Source organism: Acipenser ruthenus, chromosome 5, assembly GCF_902713425.1.
Source record: "Acipenser ruthenus chromosome 5, fAciRut3.2 maternal haplotype, whole genome shotgun sequence".
Taxonomy (NCBI): domain Eukaryota; kingdom Metazoa; phylum Chordata; class Actinopteri; order Acipenseriformes; family Acipenseridae; genus Acipenser; species Acipenser ruthenus.
The window spans coordinates 56,221,958-56,236,494 of record NC_081193.1 but is presented as its reverse complement, the minus strand read 5'-3'; the positions used below and the strand labels follow the sequence as shown (position 1 = coordinate 56,236,494).

The 14,537-nt window shown below is 40.0% G+C and overlaps 1 protein-coding gene across 2 annotated transcripts in view; it reads right to left on the bottom strand.

Moving 5' to 3' along the window:
- Positions 1 to 9,233: 9,233 nt before the first annotated feature.
- Positions 9,234 to 14,537, bottom strand: part of LOC117402287 (EMILIN-1-A-like) — an 86,328-nt gene continuing 81,024 nt past the window's right edge. For both annotated transcript variants that reach the window (XM_059024752.1, XM_059024753.1), the window contains one exon: positions 9,234 to 12,298. In XM_059024752.1, the coding sequence (XP_058880735.1) occupies positions 11,973 to 12,298 (326 nt within the window). In that variant the 3' untranslated portion in view covers positions 9,234 to 11,972. The remainder of the gene's footprint in view (positions 12,299 to 14,537) is intronic.

Here is a 14,537-nt window from a genome sequence, read left to right as displayed (position 1 = left end):
ATAATAATGGATGGAAGGATATTTAACTGATTTGTATTAGTAAGACTGGGATAAGGAAAATCTTACTTACAGTACAGAGAAGGACAGAAAGACCGTATCCCAGAGAAGAGCGTTCTTTTACACAGGGGAAGTGGAGGAGGTATCGTGTTATTTCATGAAAGTCTATCGTTAAGTATTTTGCACGACTGTGGAGTTTGTTGCTGTGGGACTAATTAGGTCAATTAGCGCACACTTTACTGTGCTTTACCAAAGTGTAATGACACTTAAGTCACATGCTTTTTTTGCCGTGCACTTTTGGAACGAGCACAATCATGCGTCATTTGCGCGTGACACGTCATGAATGCACTATAGTAGCGCGATTAAAACTTGCATGTAAACAACGCCACAGACTCCAAAGTTATGTAATTTTTATATATTTATTTTTTCTTTCTTTAATACAAATTCTGTTTTCTGGTACTCGCATTTCTGCTATTAGTTATTTAAACAATTAAGCCTCTGTGTGTGTGTATATATAAATCTTTTAAACCTTTTGTGTACATTTTTTAAAAACCTTTTCTTTCATATGCATGTATAAATACTTAAATCAGGCAACAATTCAGTAGCTCAGAAACTAAGACTACCGTACCAAATAAAAATGAAAGACTAGAAATAATCAAATTTAAGTGCTAAAGCATCTACAATATTTCTCCTAATCAACAGGTCTCAATACATGCTCCCCGCCAGCTGCCCAACGTTTCGATATGTTGTACATATCTTTCTCAAGAGAGCATGTTATATATATTTCTCAAGGGAGCATGTTATATATATATATATATATATATATATATATATATATATATATATATATATATATATATATATATATTTTTTTTTTTTTTTTCACTGATTCGTTATTTTTTTACATTTCTAAATGAATGTACTGGCTTTCCTTCTGATACCCCTCTTCTATTTTTTAGTGTTTTTATCAGGATACTCACCTGTGCTGAGGTAGTGATATTCTGCTCTCAAGTGATCCATATCAATTGATAAATGTACTTTTCTGAGGGAAAAAAACCCAAAGTATTACAAATTTCTACTGTAAAAAGATAAATTATTTGATGTAGTTTTGCTTCTCTATGTAGACAATAGTATAACGCAGGCAGGCGCATCACACATGGCAAGGCAATCCACACACAGGCAGAGGGCCGGCGAAAACCGAGACCTCTCACACTAAAGCATAGCGCCGATACCGCTGTACCAAAAAGCCGGCTCCTTTGAAAGGAGCGTATATCGGGCTCGTCCCTGTGTGTGATTACGTCACCTACCAGCCCTGCTGCTGCCTTCCCCTGTGCATGCTACAATATTAGGAAGTATCTACTTAACCCTTTCAGACCTAGTGTCCATTACAATGTACATCACATGTTTGAGCTTTTTTTTATAGCATATTACATCACTGGCTTCTGATTGGTGATTAGTGAACTCTGAAGGACGCTAAAGGACCAATCAGAAGGCAGTATTGCCTTACTAGTTGACATTTGAACAAGTAACACCACACTGAGCTTCAGCATGGCAGCACAGCCCCATATCCACCCAAGTAATGAACACTTGTAACAGTTTTATATGTATATCTAGACATTTATTTACTCATTTGCTTGATTTAACATGATATTTAAACATGATATTTGTTAGTTCAAGTGTTATATGCTAAGTTCCAAAATAAGTTTTTACACAAGATTTTTCTAAAAATCGTTGTCCATTACAATGGACGTTTGGTCCAGAGATGAAATCTAAGTAAATCTATGAGTATTGTTAAAAACTGCTATCACATTCAAAACAGTGTATTAGCACAATACCAAAAGATAATATTTGTTCAAAAATATTTCACACTTAGGATGTACAGCTTTAGATATCCTGGAACTTCTGGCAGAAGGAAATTTGTCAGAAATAGAGAGTTTGAATAGTGATGACGAGGCTGAAGATACAACCAGACTTCATACAGTTGGTTAGTTTAGAGTTGTAAATGTAAAGGAGGAGTCAATCTAATTTAGTAAAACATTTAAAACATATGAGAGGTGCCCAATAATTTTAAAATCCTAATTACTTTTTGTTACTATACCTGTTTATTTACTTGTTTATCCAGTATTCAAGAAAATAAAATAAATGATAAAGGAAGAGACAGAAATCCTTTTCACCATCATTATCACTATTAGTAATAGTAGTATCGCTATTATTGTTACATTATTATTTATTTCTTAGCAGACGTCCTTATCCAGGGCGACTTACAATTCTTACAAGATATCACATTATTTTTTACATACAATTACCCATTTATACAGTTGAGTTTTTACTGGAGCAATCTATAGGTAAAGTACATTGCTCAAGGGTACAGCAGCAGTGCCCCACCTGAGATTGAACCCATGACCCTCCGGTCAAGAGTCCAGAGCCCTAACCACTACCCCACACTGCTGCCCACATTGCCATAACCTTGTTATTATAACTGTTATTACTACTGCTCTTGTTATTACATCATGTCCTGCGATATTATTATTTATTTCTTAGCAGATGCCCTTATCCAGGGCGACTTACAATTGTTACATGATATCACATTATTTTTTACATACAATTACAAAGTGCAAAGTGCACTTAGTGCCACATAGAAATTGTTTCAAGGCTGCTCACCGCAAGTAAAAATTCTAGACCGAGGGCCTATGATAGTATCTTTGTTTTTCTAATAGCATTATTTTGAGTATTTTTTATTATGTTTTAATTTCAGGAAATGTTCTAAGATGTTCTAAGATTTGTTTTCAACATGTGAATAAGAAAAAGTACACATATCCCTGACATTGACGTTTTTCTGATTTGCCTGCTGTTTAGTCCCAATGTCCATTGGAGTGGACAACAAAAAAAACAATAAAAGATTAGTGCTAAAATCTAAATTTAGTTTGAGTCTCATTTCTAGTTGCAATAAGACTAGGAAAAAATATTTCACTTTTTTTTTTTGTGATTGAAAATAAATTTTGGACTGAAAGGGTTAATGTTGTTTGTGTATTTAAAATAACCTTTGTTGACATGCAGGGATAATCAGAACTGTACACATACTGAAACACGCTATTTATTTGAAAAAAATTACTGTGATCTCGTGCTTTATAAAAATGTTTTGTAAAAAGATTTTTTTTTTTAAAAAAGCGCTTTTGTAACTGAACAGCAGGGGAAAAAAACAAAAATGCACTTATTTTTAAACCAGGACACAATCGTAATAATAATAAGTTTAATACATGAGCTTTACAAGTCACACGAATACAGTTTGCTTAAAAATCGTCATATAATTATTTTTATTGTTTGCAATTGCATCAACGCTGGGAAAAAAAGCACCGCGCGCGCACACTCACACACGCGCACAATCACCAAGTATGAGAAAAACGACTGTAATCTCTGCCCTAATGTTGTTTGTTTATGGACAGTTTGTGGACATGCAGGCATATACAGAACTGTAGACATACTGAAACACACACTAATTATTTGAAAAAAATTACCGTGATCTCGTGCTGTATAGAAATGTTTTGTGAACAGATTTTTTTTTAAACGCTGTTGTAACTGAACAGCAGGCAAATAAAAAACGCACTTATTTTTAAACCAGGACACAATCGTAATACTAATATGTTTAATACATGAGCTTTACAAGTCACATGAATACAGTTTGTTTAAAAATCGGGGGGCACTTAGCAAACGTATCTTTCATTAGCTGGTTATTTCAGTTAAATAAATACCAGCTGACCAGCTTCTCTGCTATAATGTTAAAAGTAACCTCGTGGAAATGCGTTATGCATGAATAAACGGATAATTGTATATGAAAATAAATAAATAAAAATGTGATATGTGTACAATGTGATATCTTGTAACAATTGTAAGTCACCCTAGATAAGGGTGTCTGCTAATAAATAAATAATAAATAATAATGCAGGCAGAAGCCAAAAAAAAAAAAAAAAAAATTCTTTTTAACAACAGAACTACCACGGGAGTCATTTTGACAGTTTTCATTTTTAAAATGTTAATTACTATGCGTGTGTTAAAGATCCACGGTTGTCTGTTCTTGACTTTTCCTAAATACATGTAACTAACCTACTTGACTTTTTTGAGGATGCAACATTGAAAATGGATAACTGCAAAGCATACGACATGGTTTATTTAGATTTCCAGAAAGCTTTTGACAAAGTCCCACATAAAAGATTAATTCTCAAACTGAACGCAGTAGGGATTCAAGGAAATGCATGCACATGGATTAGGGAGTGGTTAACATGTAGAAAACAGAAAGTACTGATTAGAGGAGAAAACTCAAAATGGAGCGAGGTAACCATTTGTGTACCACAGGGATCAGTATTAGGTCCTATTTAGACTCTGATATAGTAAGCAAACTCGTTAAATTTGCAGATGACACAAAAATAGGAGGAGTGGCAGACACTGTTGAAGCAGCAAAGGTCATTCAAAATGATCTAGACAGCATTCAAAATTGGGCAGACACATGGCAAAATTATTAGTAGGTTTCCAGGCACATAGGTCTGAGAAGCTTGTTGTTATTGCTGGGATTCTTCTTCTTCTGGCCAAAACTTGCACAAAAACTGATGGAATTCGGTAGGATGGTAGATGCTTATGGGAAGTTGGTAGATGTTAATATGTCATAGGTCATATGGTTTGGCCGCCATATTGGATTGAAAAAAAACATTTTGCCTAAATTTAAAAATGTCTTTCAAAAACCACTTATTGCAGAGTGCTGAAAGTTGGTAAACTTGTTGAGGGATAGTCCTGGATTAACTGGTGTTCGTAAGAAACTGATAGGTTGTGTGATATAGCAAAATCTTCAAAATCGAACGGTACAGACGTCATAATTACAAACTACAAAGAGCCTCTTCTCCCAAACCGCTAGTCTGATTGAACCAAAAATTGGCACACATGATCCTAGTATTGCCCGTGACCTTTGACCTCTCCTAAAGGTAAAATGTAAAACAGGCTTATAACTCATTAGACTTCAGATAGAGTCATGGTTACTATGGGACACTGTCACAAAGACGGCCGGAGTGGGTGGCGTCAGACCAGATGCAGGAAATAAATAAACAGAGAGATGTGGTTTGGTATAAGCTGGGCGCGTGATCGCGCTCAGCATTTAATAAACAGAAAATAAAAGATTTTAAACACAAAAACATGGGACACGGCACTACACGCCAAAATAAAAAGACAAACAAAACGGACTACACAGACAAAACACGGTGAGCAGATTTACCTATAATTATTATTATTATTATTATTATTATTATTATTATTCTCTTTACCTCCGTCTCCAATCCCGTTCTCCACTCACCGAACACCTAACCACGAGTGACTAAAAATGTGCCTATTTATACTGTTGTGCTGGGATTCAATTACTAATTAATTATTCACTTGAATCCCAGCACGTGAATTAATTCTGTGCAACCCCGTGCTCACATATTACATTTAACCAGCACGTGAAGTGATTTGTGCCCTCCTCGTGCCTAAATACAAATCTACACTTTTTAAATACACGTGAAACACAGACCCGTTTATATCCCGTGTACCAATCTATACACCAACATTAACATACGCACCATGTCGGGCAGCAGTGTGGAGTAGTGGTTAGGGCTCTGGACTCTTGACCGGAGGGTTGTGGGTTCAATCCCCAGTGGGGGACACTACTGTTGTACCCTTGAGCAAGGTACTTTACCTATATTGCTCCAGTAAAAACCCAATTGTATAAATGGGTAATTGTATGTAAAAAAAAAAAAAATTGTGATATCTGTATAATGTGAAATAATGTATAATGTGATATCTTGTAACAATTGTAAGTCACCCTGGATAAGGGTGTCTGCTAAGAAATAAATAATAATACATACAACACATAACACACAAAATACACACAGGGGCGGGCACTTTGCCACATATACCCCCCCCTGTGCAAAGCACACATGGCCTCAACGGCCACCTCCCCCCTTAAATACCCAGCAGTCCAGGCCAAAGTCTCGGGCTGGGAAGGGAGGCTTCAGTGGGCCCATGGCTGGAAATGCTGTCAGCTCCACTGCCGGTAGTGGCACGGCTGACAGCATGCTGGTCCCGTCCTGTAGCGAAAAAGCTGCGGGGGCAGGTGGTCCCCCGACCTCCCCCTTCTTCGTGGCCGGCAGCTCCCCTTTCTGGGGCTCCGGCCACCGTACTCCCTGTGGAGGTACGGGCAGCAGAGGCAGCTCCTGCTCCTCTGCTCCGGGCGGTGGCGGAAGCAGAGGCAGCTCCAGCTCCTCTGCTCCTGGCGGTGGTGGAGGCAGAGGCAGCTCCAGCTCCTCTGCTCCTGGCGGTGGTGGAGGCAGAGGCAGCTCCAGCTCCTCTGCTCCTGGCGGTTGGGCTGGTGCACGCCGCGCTGCCCTCAGCAGCATGAATAGAGGCTGCTGGGGGACACCAGCCTCCTGCCCCTCTCCCCCCCAAAAATTTTCAGGGGGTTGAGCCTGTAACTCCTCCCCTTCCGGCTCTTGGGGCTGAACCAGCAGGCATTTTCCCTCTGCTGGTGGCTTGGGTCCCAGGGCTGTGGAAGCCCCGACTTGCCTCCCTTTGGGCTGTGGACGCACCGACTCCTCCCTTTTGGGCTGTGGACGCACCGACTCCTCCCTTTTGGGCTGTGGACGCACCGACTCCCCCCTCTTGGGCTGTGGACATTCGGGCTCCCCCCACTCAGGCGTAGGACGTTCGGGCTCTGCCCACTCAGGCGTAGGATGTTCGGGCTCCTTCCACTCAGGCGTAGGACGTTCAGGCTCCTTCCGCTTGGGCTGTGGACGCTCAGGCTCCTCCCGTTTGGGCTGTGGACGCTCAGGCTCCTCCCATTTGGGCTGTGGACACTCGGGCTCCTGCCATTTGGGCTGTGGACGCTCAGGCTCCTCCCATTTGGGCTGTGGACGCTCAGGCTCCTCCCGCTCGGGCTGTGGACGCTCAGGCTCCTCCCGCTTCGGCTGTGGACGCTCAGGCTCCTCCCGCTTGGGCTGTGGACGCTCAGGCTCCTCCCCATAACTGCGGAAGGGACAGTGGCCGAACAGGCCCTTAGGCGGCACTCCTCCTCCCTGTCCTTCACCTCTTTATCTGTCTCTGCCTCCCGCTTGGGCTGTGGAGGCAAAACCAGCAGGCATTCACCCTCTGCTGGTGGAGATGGGGACAGCAGGTACTCCTCTGCTGGTGGTCCTGCTACCTGGGCTGCTGTTCCGTTTATCGTTGCCTCCAGGTAGCTGAGGAGAAACTCCACACCTTCCTCCAAGGTGTTTGGGGTGTGTTCCTGCTGATAGGCCTCCCATCTCTCACTGTCCATCATCCACAGGGCCCGGACGACTATGGGCAGAGACTGGGCCTCCAGCCCAGCATTCTCCAGGAACCAGTCCCGCCATTTTGTGGCGTCTTCTGCCATTATATATATATATATATATATATATATATATATATATATATATATATATATTTTTTAAACAAAACCCCTCCTGGTCTGACGCTTGGAGGCGCGGATATCCCACCGCTGCCACCACGTGTCACAAAGACGGCCGGAGTGGGTGGCGTCAGACCAGATGCAGGAAATAAATAAACAGAGAGATGTGGTTTGGTATAAGCTGGGCGCGTGATCGCGCTCAGCATTTAATAAACAGAAAATAAAAGGTTTTAAACACAAAAACATGGGACACGGCACTACACGCCAAAATAAAAAGACAAACAAAACGGACTACACAGACAAAACACGGTGAGCAGATTTACCTATAATTATTATTATTATTATTATTCTCTTTACCTCCGTCTCCAATCCCGTTCTCCACTCACCGAACACCTAACCACGAGTGACTAAAAATGTGCCTATTTATACTGTTGTGCTGGGATTCAATTACTAATTAATTATTCACTTGAATCCCAGCACGTGAATTAATTCTGTGCAACCCCGTGCTCACATATTACATTTAACCAGCACGTGAAGTGATTTGTGCCCTCCTCGTGCCTAAATACAAATCTACACTTTTTAAATACACGTGAAACACAGACCCGTTTATATCCCGTGTACCAATCTATACACCAACATTAACATACGCACCATACATACAACACATAACACACAAAATACACACAGGGGCGGGCACTTTGCCACAGACACATATAGTAAACCATGTGTGCTCTATAAAAAATGTAATTGACTGTGACCTCTGACCTTTCCTAAAGGTCAAATGTAAAACAGGCTTATAACTCCTTATAGAGTGCACATAGGGTCATGGTCACTATGTAATAATGGCATTCTGCACTATTTGCTAAACTGTTTGGCACTCTGCACTATTTGCTAAAGTGTTTGGTACTGGTACTGCCATTCTGCAGCCGTCACTTGCACTTATGATTTTAAGTTTGATTCACAGTTGGTGCTCTGACGTTCCAGCGGGCTTCTACTATTTCCGGCGAAGAGTATATAGTGGAGGGGCCCTTGCTTAGATCTGGAGAATCACTTAGCCAATTGTGATGAAACTTGAGGATTTGGGGATACAATAATCCCTTGCGTATCCACCTGTCACATATCCGCCCTAACCGTTTATCCGCCATGATCAACCTCTTCAGCAACGTTAGTTTATTATAGGACAAAGATTAGTTCAGAGATTGTAGATCCTACCAAAGTTTTCGTACACTGCGTTGTATGTGCTCCGTGTACTACCGTTGCTGATAGTGTAACATAAGCTGTTCAATGTGTGATCTGTAAATAAATCATGTTTGCCTGTGTGGTGTATCAACTTCAGCCTCCATCTGGACCTCCTGTCTGTCACTCAGCAGCGAATGCACACACCCACCCAGCAGATGGCTACTCTGTCACAAGCATTAATACCCTGTATCTTTCTAAACAAGGGATTTGGTGGAGCTCCCTAATAAAAGCTGAATCTCAAAACAATAATTGTGTGAATATATTGTTACAGCTGTGTATAATGGTATTTAAAACAATATTTATTCATCCAACTTTTTACATATCCGCCCTTACTCTGGTCTCACCGCAGTCAGATATGCGACGGATTACTGTATTTAGCAAATTTTGATGTCACACATGTACATATGGATATAGGTTATGGTAGTCTACTTTTTCATGATAATTTTAGTTGCAGAACATGGAATTTTATTTCTAAACTGTAAACACTGTTACTATAGAAAAAATGCCACCAGGGTTTGCTGACAGAATAACTCAAACATCTTGTGAAAAAGTATACAATTTAAATATCTTTATTTAATAAATGTGTTGGCAAATAAACAGTGGAATAAAAAACATGTTTTGGTGTAATATAGATATATACAAGTGTACAGACACATCAGTATACACTTTAAGGAGCAAAGCTGGCATTGCAACAAATACTACTGAGTGACAGTAAAGTTAAATTATATATATATTATATATATATATATATATACAGTGCCGTGAAAAAGTATTTGCCAGTCTGATTTATTGCATTTTTGCATATTTTTGACACTGAATGTTATCAGATCTTCAACCAAAACCTAATATTAGATAAAAGGGACCCTGAATGAACAAATAACACAAAAATTTGATACATATTTCATTTATTTATTAAAGAAAGTTATGCAACACCCAATGCCCCCGTGTGAAAAAATAATCGCCCCATTAGACTCAATAACTGGTTAGCCACCTTTAGCAGCAATAACTGCAACCAAACACTTCCTGTAGTTATTGATTAGTCTCTCACTGCGCCGTGGAGGAATTTTGTCCCACTCCTCAATGCAGAACTGCTTCAACTCAGTGACATTTGTGGGTTTTCGAGCATGAACTGCTCATTTCAGGTCCTGCCACAACATCTCAATGGGGTTTAGGTCTGATACTTGAAATTTCTTGTTCTTCAACCATTCTGATGTAGACTTGCTAATGTGTTTCGGATCATTGTCTTGCTGCATGACCCAGCTGCACTTCAGCTTCAGCTCACAGACGGATGGCCTGACATTCTCCTTTAGAATTCTCTGATACAGAGGAGAATTCATGGTTCCTTCAATGATGGCAAGGCGTCCAGGTTCTGATGCAGCAAAGCATCCCCAAACCATGACACTACCACCACCATGCTTGACCGTTGGTATGAGCTTCTTACTGTGGAATGCAATGTTTGGTTTTCGCCAGACATAACGGGGCCCATGTCGGCCAAAAAGTTCCACTTTTGACTATCTGTCCATAGAACATTGTTCCAGAACTCTTGAGGATCATCCAGGTGCTTTTTGGCAAACTTGAGACAAGCATTCATGTTCTTCTTAGTGAGCAATGGTTTCCGCCTTGCTACTCTGCCATGAATCCCATTTTTGTCTAGTGTCTTTCTGATGGTAGAGTCATGAACACTGACTTAGCCGAGGCGAGAGAGGCCTACAGATCCCTGGATGTTGTTCTAGGGTTCTTTGTGACTTCCTGGACGATTTTACGCCTTGGTCTTGGAGAGATTTTGGCAGGACTGCCACTCCTGGGAAGATTCACTACTGTCCCAAACTTTCTCCATTTGGACAATATGGCTCTGACTGTGGTTCGGTGGAGCCCCAGAACCTTAGAAATGGCTTTGTAACCCTTTCCAGACTGATAGGCATCAACAACTTTTTTCCGGAGGTCTTCAGGAATTTCTTTTGTTTGTGGCATGATGTGCCTCTAGAACCTGTGTGCTGACAACTTCACTCTGATGGTAAGGGCCAGAGTTAGTCAGATTTATATTGGGCAAAAATACAGAAAATCAGATAGGGGGCAAATACTTTTTCACTGCACTGTCTATATATATATATATATATATATATATATATATATATATATATATATATATATATATATATATATATATATTTCATACATTTTTTTCACAATGTGGTTAGATATATTATTATCTCACTTATGTAGAACCCATCATAACTTATGTTCCCCACACTTAAGGGTTATAAGGTCTTTAGTATTTATTTAACATACGCATATCTGTGAACAAAACACTGACTAATCCTTGATAACGGCGATTTAAACTACTACAAACGAAGCTGGTTTTAACAAATATTTAAATTCATGTTCAAACCTTTCCCAAGAAACTGCTCTAACAAACAAAAGCTATCTTACGCAAAAAACACCAGGAGCTGTCATTAACATTGTAATGGGCAGCTTATAAAGTTTGGTTGACATAATCTGGTTATGTCAAAAGCCATTAAAAGTGGTTAATTCAATATAAAATACTAGTGTCCATTTACTACACCTCTTGGATTGTTTACAGTGTTTTCTTTTTTCTTTTTTACATTTCCCAAAGGCAATTTTAGCTGTAGCCAAACTATTGGCATTATAAATGGGAGTTTTGTCTTGCATGATAAAAAATATTTAATTCTCAAGTATCATATTTTATTAATTGTGAGAATCTTTATGAATAAAGTTATCTACAGAGTTGTTGTTGTTAGAATACATTTAACTGAATTAAAATAAAGATAGGCCATTTCTTACTGTGGCTGCAACGTTTTGTTTTAAATGTGATTTACATATTTTAGATCATCTTTTGTTATGGTTAAAATATCATTGAATGATGTGCAAAGTTAGAGGTATTTTTGTTGTCAAGTGCAAGACCTCTTATAATCCATGTTTACAGTACAAATTACAAAGTAGACTATTCATTCTAACAATAGTAACTTCATTTTAACATTATATATTTCAGTACTCTTGGGTTGAACATCTTTTAAAACCGGTGGCTAATGGCTACAATTCTCACATTCAGGCAATGCTAATATATTACTTGTGACGAAAACCATTTGTAACTCATTTATATTGTCCTCCAGAATTTATGTCATGTGGGATAACAATGAATCTCAATGGCAGCCATTCCATGTACTTTTTGTGTTGAGGAAGAATATATTCTACTGTTAGCCGTTTATTATCCTCTTAATTAAAAAAATGATGAAAAAGAAACAGCAGTTATCGTCTGTCACATTAAATTGTATTACACATCATCTTCATATACAAGTGCCCCGTTGAAAATTGTGAGCGGCTCATCAGAGTGTGCCAGTTTGCCCATGACCAGGTCAATGCAGACCGTGTCTCCAGTCTTCAGCGGGAGGATGATGTTGAAGACGGCTAGGGTGCCTGGGGTGGGCTTGGTTTCAGCCACAGGTTTGTTCTCCAGCCCCTCAGGCTGGTATCCAGCAGAGTCCACCCGTGCAATCCCATAGTTGGATTTGGAGAGCACGGCTTCAATCTTCTCATTCTTGTGGCCTGTCAAGATGGCACTGAAGAAGTATCGCCCATCATAAGGAGCCTTAAAGATTCCTGCATTGAAAAAAGGAGGTACATTTATTAACATTGAACATGAAAGTAAAAACTAATTTGAGATATTTTATGCTGTTCAAAGTTTCATCTGATTTATGCTACAAATTGTGAGGTATAATTCAAACCCAATTTCCTATCACCTCAAAGCACCTTGGTTATACAGTGTAGCACGGTAGCGGGTGGAGTCAGGTAACACACCTGGCTCCAAGTTAATTTTGAGTAATTGTTTAAGTTGAGTTAATTGTTTTATCGTTTTGGCAGTTGGCAAGGTTAATTACAAATTATAGCCAGCTGCCTGTACCTGCTTCTGTGTGGCAATTTCGGGACTGCCAAATAGAAGGAAGCAGAAGGCTGTGTGCTCTGTTTCCGAGCAGTCACCATTGTAAGTACTATGTGTAACTGTGTGTTTATGTCTGTCGGTAAACAGCTTAGCTGTCCGGTTTGTTAGGCTGATCCTGACTGTTTAGTTAGTGCTCCGACGGAGCTAGGTGTTTATTTTGTTTATCTTTTATTTTGTAAAAATAAAAGTGAGCGTCAAGCGCATAACTTTGTAAAAAGGTGCTGAAACAAACCAGAAAGTGTGCGAAGTAGCACAATTGCATCACAACAGACACCAACTTCTGCAAATCATAGCTAAAACAGGCTATTATTGCCGCTATGATATGTTGCAGATTTGTGAAAAAACAAACTTGCTGGCCAGCTTGCATTTTAAGTGCATTAGCAAAATCACTAAATAAAACCAACAGTATCTGCTATATTTGTGTTACATCTAATCTCCTTTTTGTACAGTACATATAGTAAAGTATATATATGTGCATTTTTTCAACACAGCAAGCCCAATGCATTTAGGCAGCGAGAGAGTGAACGGAGCAACAGAGTGAGAGCGAGCAGAAGCGAAACCAGAACAAGTGAGGGGGGAGGAGAAGGAGGAACATGTGCCGCACGATCCAGGACTTGCTTCAACGAGTAAGTCTGTTAGAAAAGGAGCTGGAGGAAATGAAACGGCAACAGGAGCTTGAGGAGCTGACACACCCACAATTCATGGAAGTCTGCACCCCTAGCAGACTGAAAGCCACCAGGGAGATGGAAGAGAGTCGAAACAGCTGGGTTCAGATAGGCAGAAGCAGGGAAAAAAAGAACTTCGTCAAACACAACCACCAGAAATCCAAACATCCAACAAATTTGAGCCACTTCAGCATTTAGATGACCAAAACCAACATCAAGAGAATGAAAGGAACAACATCCAGGACCCTATAAACAGTGCTGACCAGGTAGCAAAAACAAGGGAAGTCATGATTGTTGGGGACTCTATATTGAGAAACACAGCAAGTTCAGTTCACAGTTTGGACCCCCTTACTACAACAGTGTGCTGCCTTCCAGGAGCCTCTGTCAAGCACATCACTGAGAACGTGGACAGGCAGTAGTCATCCACATCAGTACAAACAACATTGGAAGAGACAGATTAAGATCCCTGCAAAACAAATTCATAGAGCTAGGAAGGAAATTAAAAGACAAGACCAAAACTGTGGTATTTTCTGGGATACTGCCAGCACCTTGCAAAGGACTATATGGACAGCTGGAAGTACAAAATCAAAATGCATGGCTAAAATCATGGTGCACACAGGAAGGCTTCACCTTTCTTGAACATTGGAGCACATTCTACAACAAGGACTATCTATATAAGTGGGACGGACTGGACTTAAACAGAAAGGGAACCAATCTACTCGGAGAAAGGATCCTTGAACATAAGAACATAAGAAAGTTTACAAACGAGAGGAGGCCATTCAGCCCATCTTGCTTGTTTGGTTGTTAGTAGCTTATTGACCCCAGAATCTCATCAAGAAGCTTCTTGAAGGATCCCAGGGTGTCAGCTTCAACAACATTACTGGGGAGTTGGTTCCAGACCCTCACAATTCTCTGTGTAAAAAAGTGCCTCCTGTTTTCTGTTCTGAATGCCTCTTTATCTAATCTCCATTTGTGACCCCTGGTCCTTGATTCGTTTTTCAGGTCAAAAAAGTCCCCTGGGTCAACATTGTCTATACCTTTTAGGATTTTGAATGCTTGAATCAGATCACCGCGTAGTCTTCTTTGTTCAAGACTGAATAGATTAAATTCTTTTAGCCTGTCTGCATACGACATGCCTTTTAAACCCGGAATAATTCTGGTTGCTCTTCTTTGCACTATTTCTAGAGGAAAAATATCATTTTTGTAACAAGGTGACCAGAGTAGCACTAAGCTA